Source organism: Coffea eugenioides, chromosome 9 (assembly GCF_003713205.1).
Source record: "Coffea eugenioides isolate CCC68of chromosome 9, Ceug_1.0, whole genome shotgun sequence".
Taxonomy (NCBI): Eukaryota; Viridiplantae; Streptophyta; class Magnoliopsida; order Gentianales; family Rubiaceae; genus Coffea; species Coffea eugenioides.
The window spans coordinates 3,512,310-3,532,705 of record NC_040043.1 but is presented as its reverse complement, the minus strand read 5'-3'; the positions used below and the strand labels follow the sequence as shown (position 1 = coordinate 3,532,705).

General features: G+C 35.5%; 2 protein-coding genes and 1 long non-coding RNA gene across 4 annotated transcripts; 2 read left to right on the top strand and 1 right to left on the bottom strand.

The window, feature by feature from the left end:
• The first annotated feature begins 498 nt into the window (after positions 1–498).
• LOC113781929 lies at positions 499–2,459 on the top strand. The gene is made up of 6 exons (XR_003469777.1): positions 499–583; positions 673–778; positions 1,512–1,592; positions 1,753–1,821; positions 1,976–2,062; positions 2,165–2,459. It is a non-coding gene; the product is annotated as an uncharacterized LOC113781929 (long non-coding RNA).
• Positions 2,460–3,279: 820 nt separating this feature from the next.
• LOC113782006 (ras-related protein RABE1c-like) lies at positions 3,280–4,183 on the bottom strand. Its single transcript, XM_027327920.1, has 4 exons — positions 4,070–4,183; positions 3,833–3,895; positions 3,664–3,756; positions 3,280–3,585 (listed from the first exon to the last, which is right to left on the bottom strand). Exons 1-4 carry the CDS (start codon positions 4,181–4,183, stop codon positions 3,502–3,504), a joined length of 354 nt encoding a protein of 117 aa, XP_027183721.1. The 3' UTR covers positions 3,280–3,501.
• Positions 4,184–13,678: 9,495 nt separating this feature from the next.
• Positions 13,679–20,299, top strand: LOC113783614 (arogenate dehydratase/prephenate dehydratase 1, chloroplastic). Of its 2 annotated transcripts, XM_027329800.1 has the most exons (12): positions 13,679–14,472; positions 15,416–15,483; positions 15,556–15,648; positions 15,734–15,747; positions 15,832–15,934; positions 16,346–16,426; positions 16,494–16,589; positions 17,991–18,068; positions 18,144–18,233; positions 18,320–18,387; positions 19,209–19,290; positions 19,739–20,299. In XM_027329800.1, exons 1-12 carry the CDS (start codon positions 14,178–14,180, stop codon positions 19,793–19,795), a joined length of 1,125 nt encoding a protein of 374 aa, XP_027185601.1. In that variant the 5' UTR covers positions 13,679–14,177; the 3' UTR covers positions 19,796–20,299. The 2 variants fall into 2 exon arrangements, with proteins under 2 accessions (XP_027185601.1, XP_027185599.1); XM_027329798.1 differs by having other exon boundaries at positions 13,680–14,472; positions 15,734–15,934.
• The last annotated feature ends 97 nt before the right edge of the window (positions 20,300–20,396 follow it).

Genomic DNA, 20,396 nt, shown 5'->3' with positions numbered 1-20,396 from the left:
ATATTCTTTTTTTTTTACTAAACTAACACATTATTGTCCTTTTGATCACATTGTTGTTGAATACCTGTTAGACAAACTGTAGTGTGAAAAATAGTTTTTTCATAGATGAGAAAAATGATGTGTAAATTTTTTGAGCAAACAAATCAGTCAAAACAATCACGATTACTTAATAGCAAAGGATGTTGAGGGACCCTCAGAAGCTTTCAGTTAGTTGCGGTAATTGCGGACTAAATCAGTAGTGATAACGACTTCTATTCCGCAACGGATCTTCTGTACCACATCCTATCTCACATTCTGTCCCACTCCTTAGAATCTCGCCAAGTGTCCCTTAATAAATCAAACCCTCAAACAACCCAACTCAGACCATATTAAATTAATTAATCGATTAACCGGACAATGAAACTTAATCTTTTTAATCAATATAACCAAAACCAAGAAAAATAAAAACTCTTTAACCAAAATCACAATTTATCAACCAAAAAAACCCTAAATCCCAAGCAACCTCTGTCCTCTTCATCATCTCTTCCCATGAGAAACAACTTTTTTACGAGGATGAGATAAAGCTTCGAAGCTCTTCCCAAAGGTGAGGAACAACTTATTTTAGAAAAACCTTGGTGGGTTTCTTCGAAGCTCTTTCTTACGGTAGGAATATATTTTTCTTCTAATTTGCAGCTTCCAGTCCAAATTGGCACTGAATGGTTTGAAAATTCGGTGGGACAGGACGCAACTCACGACCTGTTCGATCAAATGCCTAAGAGGAAGATGAATCAAACTGAAGGTAAAAATCTGACTTGGTTGCTCCCATATTTATTAGGAGGGTGTTTTGCGTTTTATACGTTTGATTTTGTTTATTAGGACTGCCTGCAGGCTTGTCATTAGTAGTTAGAAAATATGTTAAAGTTTCCTGGTATCGTAAGCGAGTCAACTAAAGTTCACAAACTGAAATTTCCAAGTGCAGGATAACCTTTTTCTTCCCGTGTTTGCTGAATACCCATCATTCTTTAACAACGGATAATTACATAGTTTGGGTTACTCTTTTTCGAAGACAAACTTGAATGTTAGAGTCGATAATGTTGGGATTTAGAGCATAATGTTAGACAAACTTGTTGGGATTTAGAGCATAAACTAAAGAATAACACTAAGAGTTAGTGCTGCGAAAAATGGCTTATTATAAGATCTTGTACTGCACGATTGAAAGGGACCTTAAATTCTTTGTTTGAAAGCTCTCTATTTGTAGGGCATACAATAAACACTTTTAACATAATATTTGCTAACAAATCTCAACCAAGAAGTGCACTAGAAATGACTACTAAGAAACGCAAGTACAAGGTGAAAGATAAGTCTTCATCAAAAAAATTACAGGTTTTACAATTTATTTAGTTTATGTGAACAATGCTAGTTTATTGTTTGACTATTAATTTTTTTTTTTGGTTCCTTAGTTCTGCGATGAATGATAAGCATGGAAATGGTATTGGGATCCTTATTTATAATTTGGATAAAAATGATTGTAGGAATCTGGAAATAATGTTGTTCATTCAAGTATGGATTCTATTACAATTCAGGGCTTTGTTCGAGAATTACCACCACAACAGGTTAGTTATTCGTCATTTTTCTCTTGTATAGTATAGTAGATATGTAATTCAATCTAAATTTTTATTTAAATATTTTATTCTTAAATGACTAAACTACATTAAAGGTATATTTTGCCAATGATATTTTTAATTTGTGGTTGTCTCTCTTTAATTATATCAGGAATTTGGAATTCCAATAGAAGACATCTGCAATAGGCAAAATACTAAGAACATGATACAATTATTACAAGTAAGTGAATATTATGCTTTTTGTAGATATTATGTCAACCATTAGTTGCATGTGGTTTCTTTTTTATCTTAATTTTTTTCCAAGTATTATAGTTTTGCAAGTTTACAGCTGTTTGTTTGTATGTGTGGTCTTTTATTTCTTATTTTTCTGGCAGATGTTGGACCCTAACTTCTACCAAGACTATGATTTGATGTCTTCAAATTCAATAGCACAATAACATGCATCAATAAGTTTTGTCCAAGTAAGGAAAAACCTTAATTAATTATTTAATCTTATATATATTAGTTTGATAATTTACAATTATAATTCAATATATTTGCTAACTTTGGGTCTGTTTTTGTAGGCACAAGAACTTGAAAATAATGATGATTCTGATCAACAAGTTGTTGAAAATGGAAAAATTGAATGAAGATGCTTATGAAGAAATGGAGGACAAGACTGTGGGATTGCGCTCATAGATTAATTAGACCTTTAAGTGGAATAATACTTTGTGCTTATACTTCAATTGATTTTGATATTTTTGTTCCAATTTCTGTTAATAAACGTTCTTTTGACTAAACTGTAGAAGATGAGATATATTAGTTGAGCTGCTCTGGATTCTTGATGCATACAAGAAATCGTCTTAATTTCCAATACTAGTGGATGTTGGCTGGAACTTGTGTCGGTAACTAAAAGTACTAAACGTTTCTTGTTTGAGGACTCTTAGAGTGGAAAGTTCAAGGTCCATACGAACTCAATATTCTTTACTCTCTGGCCTTTTCAGTCGTGCAGAATTAAGAGTTTTGTGTTGGTACCAATCATTTGTTCGTGGACTTTCTGGGTAGAAGGAATCAATTTCAAGGTTTCCAAATTCTGTGTGTGGCTAGAGAATTCACAATTTGGTTTACCGCATATATTCATGTTACCGTACCTTCATTGTTTTCCTAGGGCATCCGCTTGGAAAAATTTGTTCGGCATAACTTCCACCGTTCCATGGTCATTTTCATTTTATTTGCTGACATTATTTTGCCCTAAACAAAATAGTTTAAGGTAACTGGCTTCTTTTATTGTTGGATAGCCTCGTTGCTGAGTCTCAAATAATTGTAGAAGATGCATTTTTCTTTCATTTTCATACCATCTTTTAGAGATCTGACAAGAGCATAGAAAAGAACGTCTCCACTGTTGATCCTTTTAAGAAAAGAAAACCGCCAAAACCTCCCCTTAACTCAGAGAATTAGATCGCACCATTTTGTATGGGATTGGCCAGAATTGTTTTGACAATTAGTTGACCTTCTACAAGTACCAGTCATCAAACTTATGCCTTATCCAACACATTCACTAGTGCAAAAAAGGTAACGGCCAGCCATCTTTTTACTGCTAATTTCTGAAGCTTACTGCATTAACTACGAAGGAATATGCAATCCACATCTGCACAATTCTATTTCACAATTAAAGAATAAACAACACTGAAAGGACAAATTGAGAAGGGATTACTGATGAAACCATTAGCGTCTGGCCACAATAAGTGCAAGTTTCTCGATCAGTAAGAGCCTATCTTACACAAACTAAAATAAGTCCTTTTAAAGCATGACAATCAATTACATTACATCCACCGATAATGTTTCGTCACAATTAGTTTTTGTTTTTGTTCTCTCCTGCCATTGAGCACCTGATGTAAGTGCTCATTAGTATTCTTCCAGTTCAAGAACCGCAGCAAGCAGATTTTTGAGCAAGTTGACCAGCGCCAGCTGCCTGATCCGGTTGATTAATTTTGATTGTTGAAGCCTGCACAGGCAAGCAAACTTAGATCGCATACTTTGTATCATCTATCAGAGCCAGTTCAACAATACCAGGTTGACTTACCTCCGCCTTAGAGTCCGTGTCTGCAAGCCTTTGCTTAATGTCCCTTGCTATTGGAAAGAAAACTTCTTCCACATTAAGATTTGTTTTTGCACTCTGCAGTGTAGTATAGTCATATTAAGAGAAGCAACAGAAGGAGCTATGTCACATAATACATTCAAAAGCAACTTACAGTCTCAAAAAATTTGATACCGTAGTTATCAGCAAGTGCTTGACCCTTTGAGGTAGGGACAGCCTACAAATTGTCCAATTGCTTTAGACAACATATTGAGTGACATAATGATAACCAAATGGGATTTGAAAGGATTCCTAAACATTGTATAACATAATCTACAAATCCTGCTATCTTGTCTTTCTCTAAACAAAATTATTTCATATGCCAGTTTGTCTAATTAATAAGAAAGCTTACCCTTTTGCTTTCATCCATGTCAGCCTTGTTCCCTACCAGAATCTTGTTGACATTGTCAGATGCATGCTGTTCAATGTTACGAATCCAGTTCCTAATATCTGAGAAAATGGTCATAAAATTCAGGTTCTATCCTCAACAAATCTGTGTACCAACAAAATTCGTTAAATCAAGTATTATAGTATCTAGAGGCACATCAGATTCAGCAAAGCTCAAAACATCCAGGTGTCCCAAGATGACAAATTATATGTTTTTTCTTTATCTCTTTTTTTCGATTTCGTTGGGGGTTCGAATGACATAAACAGGTGCTACTTATTAACAAACTTAACAGGTGAAAACAAATCAGATTCTGAACAATATGTACCCTTAGAATATCGTGAGCCAGGTACCCAGTGACCCTTACAATATATAACTTGTTACCTAGAAGACTCTTTTCAGAAGAGGTGGAAATTCCTGGCTATTGATTCATCTTCCTCTTAGGCATTTGATCGAACAGGTCGTGAGTTGCGTCCTGTCCCACCGAATTTTCAAACCATTCAGTGCCAATTTGGACTGGAAGCTGCAAATTAGAAGAAAAATATATTCCTACCGTAAGAAAGAGCTTCGAAGAAACCCACCAAGGTTTTTAAAAAATAAGTTGTTCCTCACCTTTGGGAAGAGCTTCGAAGCTTTATCTCATCCTCGTAAAAAAGTTGTTTCTCATGGGAAGAGATGATGAAGAGGACAGAGGTTGTTTGGGCTTTAGGGTTTTTTTCGTTGATAAATTGCGATTTTGGTTAAAGAGTTTTTATTTTTCTTAGTTTTGGTTATATTGATTAAAAAGATTAAGTTTCATTGTCCGGTTAATCGATTAATTAATTTAATATGATCCGAGTTGGGTTGTTTGAGGGTTTGGTTTATTAAGGGACACTTGGCGAGATTCTAAGGAGTGGGACAGGATGTGAGACAGGGTGTGGTACAGAAGATCCGTTGCGCTTCTATTCTTCCTCAATCAAAACGCTGGACTAATTAAATACTAATTACTTTATTAAACGTTCTTTAGAAATTCTAATCATTGCATGGCCAGGCCAACAAATTAAAGTATTGCCACAGTTAATGCCTGGCCACTGATTAGTGGCCGAATGTCGTGAGTGTGTTTAGATTGTAAATTATTTAAGATAATTTTGTGAAAAAGTACTGTAGCACTTTTTTGATATGATGTATGTGAGATAAAAAGGTGATTGGAAAATGTATTGACGATGCAAGTAAATCAGTGTGTGTAAATACACTATATATATCTTCGGAAGAAGAAATAAGTCATATGAGCTTTAAACTGACTGTTATAAGTCTTTGAAACTGATGGTTGAATCATCCATCTAAGTTTTAAATTTTAACTGAACGGACAGTGACCTGAATCCTACTGCTCAGTTTAATAACCAAGAAAGGATGGATGAGTGTGTTTGAATAGGAGATTATTTGGAATAATTTTTGTTTTTCAAGTTATACAATTTTGACCGAGGTTAGGTTTGTTCTTTAATTGCCTTATTTTCTTTCTTGTGTTTTTGTTTTCTAAAATCTTTTAAAAACCCATTATTATTTTTTTTGCTGATCGTTCAACTAGGTTTAGCGACAGTATCTAACGTCTGACATCTCTATTCTCTATCAAGAGGTCCTCTCAATCCAATGACTTGAGAACACGCGACACGTCTAGGTTTGGGACAAGTAGGATTAAGGTTTATGTTCGATTATCTGATTATTGTATATTTTACATGATTTAATAAAATTAATTTGTTTTACATGTAAATTTTGTTTATACACATCAACTCAATATACCAATATGACATTGACTTTAAACGTATACTAACTTCTAAAAAAAAAAATACAACAACATAAATAGTTGCCAGTCAAACTACACATTTAAAAAACGTAAAATTAAACTCTAAATTCTAGAATTTTTTTTTTAATTTGAAATTTCAAAACAATGCGTGGCCTGGTCCACAATTTCGATTATTACTCCTAGAAAGAGTCACCAGTGAAGCTATACCTTAAGGATTAAGTACCTGACTAAGGTACCAAAAATGTCTGGATTCAGTTGATCTAGGAATTCCCAGGAAGCTGCAAGAAGAAACTATTGTACATGCGATTGCACCAGTTCTTGGAAGTGTAACGGCCAAGAAGTCTTGGATGTGATCCATCATGTCTTTTCAGGCATTGGGGATGTTTCCCAGATGCCACGTTCACAAAATACAACCAGCTCGGTCTGGAGCTGTGACTATAAATAGAGGAAACAACACCAGAGTAAAGCATCAGCGGAAACAAGAACCATTTTTTGCTGCAAGCAGTACTAAATTACGACTCAGTTTCTCGTATACTCACTACTCTCCATTAGCTAGAGTATACTACTAGGGATTTCATATATAAAAAGCTTCTTTGACAAACATGGCTTTCTTGTCCAGCTTCTTCGCTTGCTTCTCTGATTCCCACAAGGTTGCTTGTGAAGGTGATGGTCATATGACTAGCAGCAGCCACCCCAAGCCAGGCAAGACGCAAAAAGGTAGTGAAGACAAATCGAAGAACAAATCTGAAGGTGCCCCAATTCCCATGTCATACTTCCCCATTGGAAGTGGACTATCTCGACTATAAATTCATCCAGATAGCTCGGTCTTTACTTAGAAGCATGGATTTGCTATCCAGTCCGATTTGCTTAGTGGGATTGATTCATTCATTCTTTTATGTGTCAGAATTGTATCTTGATGTTGATGTATTGTTTTGAGGGGTGAATATAAAAATTGGAGTTATTTGCAGTTATGGAATATACAGGGTTCATTTAGTTTCAGATTGCATTTTATTATTGTCATCTGTTATTTTGGCTTTTCTTTCGGCACACAGTTGAGAGGCTCAGCCAAAAACAATTATGAAACCCCTTTTAATCAGCACATGATCAGCCAATGAGGCCTTGGTCTTGTGTTCATGACAATCAAGGAGGTGTACGGATGAGAATGAACAAATGGAGTGACGTTCTGAGGCAGCTATAAATACGGTAATATCTGTTCTGGGACCTTCTTGGCTCTCTGAAGTTTCTTGTAGTTAAGCTATTGATGATAAGGCTAAGGATTGGATTGTTGCACTATCAATATATCCTAACTCTCCACCTGAATTTGCTGCCAAGCGGGATATTCTCGGATACAAAGGAAGGATCTATATTGTGGATCATTTGGTGAGCTGAGAAGTCAAAAATTTCTCCTGAGACAATCTTGCTAGGAGAGAAATCATAAGGAAAATGCAGAAGGTGGGACAGGTAATGGCTTGAGTATTGAAGATGCTACATAGGAAGTTGTTGCAGTCATCCATTCCCAGTTGAAGAATTCCAGATTAATCCTGCTGATTAGGATAATTTTGTGGGGCGAACATTGCTATGATCATAACGATAGAATTCGCTGACATGGCATTGCAGCTAGTTAGAATTAGACATATTGTATATGGTATTGAGTGGAAGCAAAGTCAGTTAGAACTCTTCTGAATTCTTGCCCCAATTCTTTCTTCCTATTCTTCTTTACTCTTTTTCTGTTTGATTCATTTCCAAGTCTCAATCATTACACTATCAATTAATACACATGGCCGTTAACTATCTTTTTAGTTCACATACATTACATTCCAAAAAAATGTTACAATAATTTTTCTCCAAAAAATACGATTCAATGGGGCTGTTAGTTTTCTGATCAGCATTTGTCAGGAAGAAGAAATAAGTGAATGTGCTTTAAATGACTGAACAAGTCTTTAAAACTGATAATTGGTTGAATGATCCCTCCTCCAAGACTGAAGTTTTTAACTAAACTGACTAAAACCTGAATCGCATACTACGCATGAAATGACAATCAAAGAAAGGGCACTATTCAGTTTGCGCGGAGATTGGTGAATACATGGCACATCCTAGTCAAAGTCAAACCACGCAGTTAATTGGCTATCTTAATTTCTTTGACATTTCTTACTTATGCGCGTAGCTTTTTAATCCACAATGCACAATTTGAAATTAGTAATTCCTAAATGTCACTGTTAAATACAAAAGACAACTCAAAATGATGTCAACATATACAACTACTTTTTTCTTAATTGGACCAAGTTTTGAGCCTTACAATTTTGACCCAGGTTATAGGTTTCTTTTTCTTGACTTGTTCCTTCCTTTTTCCTTTTCATTGGTTGAATAGACCATCTGAGATCAGCTAAAATGTCAAACCTTTGGCGTCTCCTCAATCCTATGACTTTGACAACATAAGACACGTATCTATATAGTAGCCAGTCAAACCACAGTCACAATTGAACGTGGTGAATCGTGGAGTTCCCTGAAATTTCATAAGCAATCCGTGGCCTAGTCCAGAATTGGAGTGTTACTCCGAGTTGTAGAATGAGTCATCGTTAAAGCTATTACTTGAAAGGTACCTGAGGCAACATAACTGTCCGGAATCAGTTGATCGAGAGGTTACCTACCAGGAAGTTGCGAGAAGAAACCACTGTTCTGGCAATAATTAGGTACGTAATGGCCAAGAAATCTTGGATAAGTCATTTCTGGCATTCGGGGATGTTTCGTAGCTGCCACATTCACAAAATACATATGAGCTGTGACTATAAATAGAGGAAACAACACGAGAGTAAAGCATCAGCGGAAAGAGCAACAATTTTTTGCAGCAAGCAGTACTAAATTACGACTCAGTTTCTCGTATATTCACCCCATTAGCTAGAGTATACTGCTAGGGATTTCATATATAAAAAGCTTCTTTGATAAACATGGCTCTCTTGTCCAGCTTCTTCGCTTGCTTCTCAGATTCCCATAAGGTTGCTTGCGAAGGTGATGATCATATGATAAGCTGCAGCCACCACAAGGCAAGCAAGGAGCTGCAAAAGGGTAGTGATCAAGAAAAATTGAAGAGCAAGTCCAAAGGTGCCCCAATTCCCATGTCATACTTCCCCATCGGGAGTGGATTATCTCGATTATAGATCCGCCTGTTTCAGCCTGATCAGAGCCAGGTCTTGCCAAGTTAGCTAGTTGGATGCATTGATTTGTTATCCAGTATGATTTGTTTAGTGGGATTGATTCACTCATTCGTTTATGTGTCGGAAATGTAGGTTGGTGTAGAACTAATTAACAAAGCCTTTGTTATTCATGTAATGTTTTAACTGGTGAATATGAAGACTGAAATTGTTTGCAGTTAATACACAAGGTTCATTAAGTTTGCGACTTTTTTTCTTTCTTTGTTTTCTTTTTGTTAGGGTTAGTCCCAAGCAAATAAATCCTATAGAGAAATAAAGCAAAAGCAAACAAATCAAACAGAGAAATAAGCAAATAAATCAAATAGAGAAATACAAAAATTTTACTTGGTTCGATCCAATTGACCTACGTCCACTTGTGATACATGGTTCGGTTCAATTGACCTATATCTACATGCGATACATCCATGTGTGAAGTGTGATTCGGTTTTCGTGATTCGGTCCAATTGACTTAACCTACATCCACGTACATCGTGCGATACGTGGTTCGGTTTCAATCCAATTGACCTACGTCCACATGCGATACATCCACGTTTGAAACATTAGCAAATTTACTATAACAGAAAGAGAGTACGAAAGAGAAAGTACAAAACTTAGAAAATAATTCTAAGATTCAAAAGGTACCTAAAATTGAAAACACAAAAGAATCTAAATAGTATAAATTGCTTAACAGTCCAAATGTTCATAACCTACTCTTTTGATTTGATACCTAACCAAAACTTCTTTTAAACCGAGATTTGATACCTAACCAAAATTTCTTTTAGACCGAGACATGAGCCCTACCCGCTCTGTTTTTAAACTTGGACCGGACCAGTTGGCCGGTCCGAGTTAATCCTAAAAACTGGAAAATCAAAAACTCGGTCAAACCAGGTCAAAACCCGAGTTTGACCGGGTTTTGACTCGATTTGACCGGAAAAATGAACCCGATATCTCTTCTTTTTTCTTTTTTTTTTTTTACTTTTTTTGAAAGGAATATTTTTAATATGATGTTTTGATCCTTAAGTTGTTAAAAATTATTAACATATCTCAAATATTTCATACTTTATAAATGTTATCTTAAAGTTTGGTATTATTTTTCAATTAAGTCCATAATTTTAATTCTAAACTTGTTAATGCTTATTATATAATATAAATTGCTACTTGAGTGCTCTAATTTATTTGTATTTTCTTAGTAAATATATTTGAAACATCAAATATATATGAATATATCTTTATTAATATTAACATGTTATTAAGTATTTTATATATAATATTTTAATTTTTAAATAAATTTTATTTATGACGTCATCCGGTTCAACCCCTATCGAATTCGGTTGAACCCATTGATCCCTGAACTCGACCGAGTCGATATCCGGTCTGGTTCTGAAAACATTGCCTACTCGCAAAGCTCTCTTCAAATAGTGTCTATGGCCCTTGAACTAGTGCTTTTAGCACATTTAAATTCAGTTAAACTCACTATATTTATAATCACTAAAAGGAGATACTCTCTATAAAACTTTTGATGTGAAATACAAAGACAAACTAAATATTTTTTTTCCTAACACATAGTTGAGGGCTCAGCCAAAGACAATGAACCAAAAAACAGCTTTAATAATGCGTGCTCGAATTTGAATTTTTCATCAAATCTTTCAATTCAATTCAAATGCAGTCTAAACTAATTTCTCTCGTATCAAATGTCATGGGACCAAGGCAACAAGAACAGTGATCTATCCGCCGCTCAATCTTCATTGGAGACGTGTACTATCTTTCTTCTTTACTTACTTTTGTCGCACTCAAACACATCAGCTGACAGCTAGTCACAGCCAGAACCATGAACCAAAGAACAAAGAACAAGTGAATCACGCCTTTTTCCTCAGTATCTTCCATGCCTCGCTCCTCGTCATTATTTACCGTACATCAGGACCACAGCAACCCTCCATTTGTTTCAATTGTTTTATTATCTTAGCCTCTGTTTGGATTCAAGGGTTTTTCAAAAATTAATTTTTTAAATATTATTAAAATTTTTTAAAAATACTTTAAAAAGTAGTCTAAATTTTTTTAATGTTTAAAAAATATCTTAAAATATATTCTAAAAACTATTTTACTGTTAAATATCCCAAAATATTTTCTGAAATATATTATAAAAAATCTACTACAGTGAAATTTTTCAAAAATACCCTAAAAAATAGCTAATCCAAATGGAATTTTTAATCTGTTCACCTAGCAAAAAAAAAAATATTCAAGTTGAATTATTTTAAGCATGCACTTTAAATGTCAATATTGTCTTGTTGCACGTTGTGCAACAATTGGAATTGTTTTCGATTAACACGTCTTCCTGGCTAAATTGAAAATGACTTAGGCCATGCTTGGATTGCTTGTTTCCGTCGGAAAATATTGTCGTTTTCCGTGATCACATTTCCCTATCACCTTTTTCCCTCACATATATCAAATCGCTACAGTAATTTTTTCTTGAAAAATGACGGAAAATGCAATCCAAACACAACCTATTGGCGCTGGAGAACAAAAGAAAGTAGTAGTAGTGTCATCGTGGCAAAGGACCACAATTCCAGGATTTTTGGATCATTCTTTCAGTTTGATTTATACAAAATTGAAGGTGAATTTTGCAGGCTTAATCGTGAAGGGATAGATTCTTACCCGGACACAACAGTCAAATAGAGAGAATAGTTTTCTGTAGAAAAAATTTTATGTTTTTTATAAATATATTTTTTAATCACTATTTTGTTTTATATATGTCAAATCACTACCGTACATTTTCCTATAACAGCGGCCGAAAGAACGGGCTTAATTAGCCAACCCGACGACTATTTTGTTCATCTTCCTGCAATGTCTCTTTTTTTTAACTTTAAGAAAGCCTTCGTTCAATACACAAACACAAGGGATGCAAACTCGAAACTGATCATCAATCTTTTCTCACTAGACAACTTGAAAGCAATCAGGCCATAACGGAGGAAGGAAGTCTTAAATAGGAAGCTGATCATAGCTCCTAGGAAATTTTTATCCAAGATCCAACTTATCACTCTCTTTTTGGAAGACTTGCAGCAGTCCAAGAAAATCAACATTGAAGTTGCTGGTAACAGTAGTAATCTGCAGTTGCCTTCTTCCCACCACAATCCAAATTTAATACTATCTGCTAGCAAAGATTCAAGAATTGGAACTTCATTTCGTGAGCGAACAGGAGACACTTGAATCAACTCTTTGTTGAATCATATGAAGTAGCTAGTTGACCAAGACCTAGTCCGCAAAGTACTATGAATAAAGAACTTGAAAGATTTCTTTTTGGACCTAGTCCGCCAGCAGATAGTGATGCAGTTTGTCTAATCATTCATTATTAATCAGATAGTAGTAGTATTACAGATTGACGTATTGATAACTGAAGAATTACATTTACATTTATAAGAGTTTAGTTGAAATGTCACAGAGCTAACATTGGCTGAATGTCTCCTCTACCAAACTTTCCAAATTCGCGCAGTGTTGAAATGCAAAAGAAAACACAGATCTTTCTTTTTCTTCCACTTCGAATCTGTCAGCTCAATGTGAATAGTGTAATTTGAACACAACCCAAAAAGTTTCCTTCTCTCCCCATGAATTCTTTTTGTTTGCCCCATGAATGCTTATGTTGTACGATTCTGCTGCATCAGATTTGGACTCCTGGATGTTGAGGGTAAACCACAGCATAACACATAGACAAAGCAGAGCCATACGCCAACCTCTCAATGGCCCCCCATTCATTTATTATTGAATGACTAGCAAAAGGGTGTAAACTAAGCTAATCAAATCCAATGCCCTAGTGTTAGTGTTCAAACTTATGTGATTGCGTTAACGAATTTAAAATTGTGTTCAAATGTAACTTATTTATTTGATGAATAAAACTCAAAAGAGAGAGTTTTTTTTATCGACTTTGAATATTATCGAGTGTAAAACACCGTTCAAATTTAGTTTGATTGATCGAGAAATCAAATTTGATTGGGCTTTTATCAAGTTGAACTCGATTCGAATACCGAGTAGGTTGATTCATCTTTCATCTTAGACTCGAAACATATTACTCCTCTGTTCCGGTAAAATTATACTCTACTTACCTTTCATCGTTACACATATTAATTATGAAAAGTAAAATAGATTTAAGAGAGGATAGACAAGATCAAATAGAAAAAATATATAAATACAAAAATAAATAATAATTATATATAATAGGTTCGACCAAAATTTTTTTTGAATTTGGTTAGACGCAGACTAGGTGTGTTAATTTCCTCAACACTTTTAATAATAATATATCACATGGATAAGGTTGCCAAACTTAGACTAAAAGTATGATTCTTCCAGATAGGAAAGAAGAATACTTAAAAGTCTAAACCATGCAAAAACTGGACTGCATATTAATTTTGTTGCCTTGTCTAAAAGATAGGGTATAGAGAGAATCTTACGTAGATTTAGGATTTTAACTTTTTTTTCCCAAGCAGAAAAAAATTATATTAAAAAAATTAATCTTGAATACACTTGACTGCAGCTGCATTTTTTTTCGCATAAAGATCCAAATCCAATCCCATCTTTTCTTTTCAGCCTCTCTCCCCAATTTCCACTTGAGAACCATTCCGACTGCTGCTGCATTTTTTTTTTTTTTAAACTCTTCTTTTCTTCTCTACTCTTTGGAAACGTGTTACCAACATTCTGCTCACCGACTCCCTCTCCCTGTTCCTCTCTAATTACTCATAGTCAGCAGTCTCAGGTCTTCTCTACAGCAAATTCTGTGCAATTAAAAGTTTCTTCCATATTCGATACGTCTCTTGCCCACATTACCGCTATAATTCGGGCCGCCACTCCTCTGCATTTACTCAACAACCATTTCTCCTAGGTCCTTTCTTCCTCTTCTTATGTTGTCAACAATGTCCTTTTCTCTCCAATGGGTTTTTCTTAGAAACGTGATCACTTTTGATTGAACTCAACCCCACCAGAAAAAGAGAGGGCCTTTTGCTGAATAAAACAAATAAAAAGTGTGTCTTTTTGCCTCTCTCATGAATCTCTGCTTTGGGATTGATACTGTAGCTAGTAATACCAGAATAAAGAATTTGAATAGGGATTGGTACAGAAACTAATGATGGCTAGTATAAAGGGTGTACCAATCTGCAAGGCTTGTTGTGCGACCAATAATAATCACCGTCATTGCTACTATTACTCCAAACAAATTGGTCTTTCAGAATCTGGGTCTAGGAATTTGTTGAATCTGAGAGTGCAGAACAAATGGGAATGTAGATTGGGGGGTGTATTGACAAAGACCCAGACGGCAACTACACCAGTAGAGGAAAATGACAAGCCTTCTGTTGATGGAAATGGAGAGACTCAGATCACAGAGACAAGGGGATTTCACAGAGATTTACAATCTCTCCCAAGTGAGTAACTTAATTAAGAAAATATCAGCCCTTTTATGTTTTGGCATTTAGGTGAAACAATTCTTTAGTTTTCTGGGGGCAATTTTGATTTGTGAGTTTAAAGTGCAGCTGACCGTGTTTAATTCTTAAAAAAGATTGGAACTTTCTGTTGTAGATTGTAGAATAAGCTTGATAGTTGTATTTAGATTAGAATCTGAATGTTTGCCTTAGTGGAAACGTGTGTTGATTAGTTTTCTGCATAATTCTGTAAAGCTTATTGGATTCCGGCAGGTCTCTTGGTCATCCAAGTAATTCATGTCATGTCTCATGCCAGGTGAGGATTTTACACTTGTTGTGGTGTTTCCTTTGTGGCCCACCTTCCATTTGTTTGGTACCGTGCTTCTTGCTGCTGAGAAAGAATTGTACTAATATCCTGGAGTCCCCTTCTCTACCAATTTTAAAAATAGTAAAGAATTTCATTTTAGCAATGTTAGGTGGAAAAAAAAAGTTGTCTATTTATAATTTTTGGCATGCACATGACAGATAGCATAATGTGTAAGGAGTAAGAATTGATTATTTGCAGCCACGATGAGCTATGAGGAGCAAAATAACTATGTTTGGGGCACCCGTTCCAATGCTCTGGTTCCAATGCTTGATATGGGAACTTAAAATTTCTAAGCAATATTCTATCCACATTTATAACTAGCGATGAGTTCGATATTCTGTTATATCCTACTTGTGAAGTTTTTTTTTTTTTGTCAAAATACTTGTGAAGTTTGTTAGGTATATGTTTGATAGTATAGTTTCAGTAGCAAGAATGCAGGACTATAAAAATCTCATCAGTTAGTGCATCTGATGCAGGACTATAAAAATCTCATCAGTTAGTGCATCTGATTACTTGCATTTATGGTTCACATTTTCCATTTAAGCTTATGTGCTTTAGTTAAGAAAGCTTCAATTGCAGGACCATTGTCTGCAATTGATCTTTCTTCTTCTCTAAGTGATGGTTCCAAGGTGCGGGTTGCTTATCAGGTAGGCTTGGCACATTTCATCACCTCTTCAGAATGTTATACTTGCATGACTGATCTTTCTTGCCTCGTGTAGGGGCTTCCAGGTGCATATAGTGAGGCTGCTGCGCTTAAAGCATACCCCAAATGTGAGACTGTACCATGTGATGAATTTGAGGCTGTCTTCAAGGTTTTGCTGTTTGCAATCTCTGTTTAAATATTGTTTGTCAGTTGATGTTTAAAACGTAATTCTTGTATCAATTTTCCTCTTTCAGGCAGTTGAATTGTGGTTAGTGGACAAAGCTGTACTACCCATCGAAAATTCTGTTGGTGGGAGTATCCACCGTAATTATGACTTACTCCTTTTTCACAGGCTGCACATAGTTGGGGAAGTGCAGTTGGTCGTAAACCACTGCCTCCTTGGATTGCCTGGCGTTAGAAAAGAGGAGCTAAAGCGTGTTTTAAGCCATCCTCAGGTAAGTATTTCATTCTCATGAGCAATATTCTTCCCCCTTCTTCTCCATGCTGGTTGAGAAAAAAGCCAGTGATGCACCATATAGTAAGGTTTAGGCCTCATCAATGTGAATGAAGTTAATTAGTAAATATACCCAAGTTCATATTTCTGAATTATTCATCTAGACGCCAAGGTAGTTGCTTTTAAGATACCAGAAAATCATAGTCTAATTAAGGTCTACCAGTATTGATGACTATTATTGACTCTCTGAAAGGGATGAATTTTCATAGAAAAAGAAAAAGTGTTTGAAAAAATAATGTACAAAATATTTTACTTTATAGCTGCAAATTGGATCTGTTGATAGTTAGTTTCAGCACTTTGACTCGGATACACCACGAAAATGAGAAACAAAAACTATTCGTTGTGTTTTCAGGCCCTTGATCAATGCGAGATGACACTAAACAAGTTAGGTGTTACAAAAGTCAGCACCAACGATTCTGCTGGCGCTGCTCAGGTATTCTGTTCAAGGCTTCTTACGTGTTTGAGCTTTTGACAATAAATCAGATTAATGCCTGGGACAGATTACAGCAGCTGAACGTGTGAGGGATACCGGAGCTATTGCAAGTGTGCGAGCTGCAGAAATTTATGGGCTTGATGTTCTAGCTGAAAGAATTCAGGTGACCACAGTATCTGATCTTTGTATCCATTACTTTGCAGTACCCACATTTTATCTTTTTATGCTGCTCATTGCTGGTGAACTATATGATGGCATCATGGCCCTTGCTTTAAAGTTTTCTGCTTCTAAATTTGCCACCATGGTTGCTTGATATAAAGTGACGTTCTTTAGGCTTTGACCAGTTGTTCTATGTACCAAAGCCAATGACCTTGGGCTTTTTTTAGGCACTATATAGAGATGTTCTGGTCTTTGAGTTTTAGAAAGATGACAATGCTTCACATATAATTTGAGGATCATTCTGACTGCAAAAGCATCTGGATTTCATGCATATTAGATTGGACTGATGATCCGATGTAATGCATAACTCATCCATTAAGTGGATAAGTCATTTTTTTTAAGTTTTGTCATGTATTAAGCTGTACAGAATTTGAAAATTTTGAATATGTATAGGAACAAGGCAAGTAGAAGGACTTGGTTAGTTGTAGGTTTGCAAAGGAAGAAATAGAGGGTGGGATCAACGCTTTATGTATCTTTATGTTTTACTTTTGCACTTTGAGAGTTTTTTTTTTTTTTTTTTTGGAATTATGGTAGACTATACCACCCCAAAATAATGTAACTCAAATAGAAATCTTTAGAATTTTTTGTTTGGGGGAGGGGGGGGTGGGTATTCCTCCAAATTGAGATTTGATACTTATCTTTTTAAAGAGTAATTGGTTCTTGACAAAAAGGGGTTTAAACATGTAAAGTGGAATGTGGTCCGTTAATATTGCATAAAATAGGCCAACTGCTCTTGCTTTTGTTCTACTCAAATATCTGTGAGTATGAAAACTCTAATAAGTTAGATAAGTTATTAGTTCCATTTCTTTATTTACTTTTTCAGCCCTCTGAAATTGGGAGTATGGAAAAATGTAGGTTCCAAGGCTCGCATTCCTGTTCTATTGTGGTTTTTTTTTTTTGGCTTTATTGCCTTTTCCTTTTTATTCGTCTCCTTTTTTTCCACGGTTTACCTTGTTTTTGCACAATAGCTGTTGATGTCACGTGAAATTTTGGGTCATGAATTTCACACGTATGTCATCAACATAGTAATCACATTTACAGTCAGAGTTTGTGGTTTAGAACATCCAAATAGACATTAATTCACATATAGGTGAAACTAACGAGGGCATGTGTATTTCTTCTAGAAGCACCTGATGCATGCGAACTAATCCTATGTTTACAATATCCAGAAATATTTAGATGTCAGGATATTGCAAATTTAACTGGCATTTAATAATTGACAAGAGTAGATATTAGTATATCAGTGAACGGAACTTTTTGAGTCTGCCATGCATGAAATTCCTTTTCGTCAATCGATTACATTTATTGGTTGATCATTAATATTTGATTGCAATGCACTGACCAGGATGACACTGATAATATTACCCGTTTTCTGATACTTGCGAGAGAACCTATAATCCCAGGCAGTGATAGGCCCCATAAGGTATAATCATACCAATGATGTTAATATATGTTTGTAGTTGCATGGATTGAAGATATTCATTCGTTTTACTTCCAGACTAGCATTGTCTTCAGCCTAGAAGAAGGGCCTGGGGTACTATTTAAAGCATTAGCAGTTTTTGCTTTGAGGAACATTAATTTGTCCAAGGTAACCTTAAAGTCATGGTATATTAAGAGTCATTTTTTTTAATACCAAATTTTTGACATTGATTTCAATGGAAAATGCAAATGCAGATTGAGAGCCGACCACAAAGATATAGGCCGCTAAGGATTGTTGATGACTCTAACAAGGGTAGTGCCAAGTGAGTTTTTCCAACTGAGTTTAGAGACCTCCGTGGAGCTATGTGGCATTTACAGTTCTATGAGTAAATTTGATGCTGTATATATATTGGTCATAGTTTCATGATCTGACTTAGAGAAGTAAGGTGGATGAACAACTTGTAATGGTTAGGGAGGCTAAAATTAAGACTTTTGCATCTTAATGTAACAATCATCTTGACAGTTGACAACAATGTTTTAGTGAAGATGTTTCTTTATGACATATAAAAATTATTCAAAATTATGAAATGTTAATAATTTCTTAAAGTGCAATAGTTTCGTTGAAACTTTTGATAATTTCTCCTCATCTTTTTGCCTTGACGCTATCATGAGATGCATTTATTACCATTTTCTTAAAATTTTCCAATATCAGGGTTCACATTGCAGCCTCCTTTTTCTAGGGTTACTCCAGTTTGGAAAGCCTTAATAGCCTCTAAAATTGTGTCTCTGGTCCATGTGACGCATGAAAGCATGTCAAGTTTCTTTCCCACAAAGCTTGTTAGCAAAGTGATGTATTCCTGACAAATACTTTTCTGCTTACACTCAAAACTTGAGTTGCTTCTTCTATTTGCCTTAAATCCTGTATTTATCAACTTAAAAAATGAGAGAGAGAGAGAGAGAGAGAGATTAGCTGCAAACTCGGAGTGACTCGTAACTTCAAACAGCCTTTTCTTGCAATGGCCGGCATAAATGGACGATATGATGCAGTGAAACAAATTCCAAAAAATGGCCTGTTTTGCTTCGCTTTGTATACCCAAAAGATTCATCCATTCTTATGTGGTTCGATTGTCCAATCTGATGGCAGGTATTTTGATTACCTCTTTTATGTCGATTTTGAAGCATCTATGGCAGAGCCTCGAGCCCAGTATGCTCTGGCACATCTCCAGGTTGGTATTATGCCTTCCTAATGACTTGTTGCTTTCTCTGTCTATCATATTCATATTCCTTAAGTGGATGGGCAAATACCATGAGATAGTCATCTGTGTTCCAAGATCTGATGTATGTGTGTTTTGCTGCTTGAAGAGCAGTCAGAAGATTGTTTTCTCTTTTGATTTCTGAAAATGAATGTTATAATTATGAAGGCTTATGGACTGTTTTCCATTTGTTCCCTTCTGACTCTGAAAGGCCGAGCTGCCGCCGATAACTGCTGAAAGGCTTGGGGGTGGGTGATGAAAATAAAGATCATTTATACTGCCATTTGTTTAAATGTTTGCTTTAGCCAAATACCTGGAAATTTCTTTCTACACCATCTCTCGTGTTTTTTTTTTTTTCATATGTTTTTTGAGGCCTCATGTAACCATGGTTCTAAGTGCTTTCTTTCACTTCTTCCTGCAGGAAATTGCAAAATTCCTTCGTGTCCTTGGTTGCTATCCAATTGACACAACTCTATAAATGAATGCCCCTACAAAATTTGATCAGACTATTACTTTGATTTCCATGGTACAAAGGAAGGTTTCAGCTTCATATCTGTGCGTATACAGTCTTTCAAGTATTCTGGGAAGACTTTTCCCTACATATGATAAGAGCAAACAAGATTGGATGCCAAGCTTACCCTGACAATATATCTATCGTATTTAATTCTTTTCATCTTCCTAGGAAAGTTTCAGTCTCAATGTGTAAGCAACAGAATGCTCATACTCTGCAGAACAGGATTTTCTTATGTTGTAACTCGAGGCAATTCATTGAACTTTGTGCTCCTAAAGAAGCCCCAAAATTGAGGAAATTTGGCCCTTCTTCTTTGAAGCAGCTGGACTCTGATGTCTTTCCTGTTCTAGAGCCAGATAACTCATGCATCTTCCAATGGTAGGGGCTGGGGAATTCCTTGACACATGGAAGTATCCAAGGAATGAAAGTAGACAACTGGTTGATAATTAAACGTGTAATTTTTGGTGCTGACGAGCCATCGCATGTCCATATTCTTAGTTCGTCTGTTAAATGTTAGCAACAATACAACTATTTCCTCCACTGCTTGCAGACTAAAACAACTAAATCA

Bases quoted from the DNA above. Each gene is read 5' to 3' on its own strand.
- LOC113783614 (XM_027329798.1), top strand. From the start codon at position 14,178: ATGATGGCTAGTATAAAGGGTGTACCAATCTGCAAGGCTTGTTGTGCG. The intron at 16,427-16,493 runs GTATTCTGTTCA...TGCCTGGGACAG, and splicing joins ATTCTGCTGGCGCTGCTCAG to ATTACAGCAGCTGAACGTGT. The intron at 16,590-17,990 runs GTGACCACAGTA...TGCACTGACCAG, and splicing joins TTCTAGCTGAAAGAATTCAG to GATGACACTGATAATATTAC.
- LOC113782006 (XM_027327920.1), bottom strand. From the start codon at position 4,183: ATGACCATTTTCTCAGATATTAGGAACTGGATTCGTAACATTGAACAG. The intron at 3,896-4,069 runs GTAAGCTTTCTT...GACAATTTGTAG, and splicing joins ACATGGATGAAAGCAAAAGG to GCTGTCCCTACCTCAAAGGG. The intron at 3,586-3,663 runs GTAAGTCAACCT...TTGCCTGTGCAG, and splicing joins ACACGGACTCTAAGGCGGAG to GCTTCAACAATCAAAATTAA.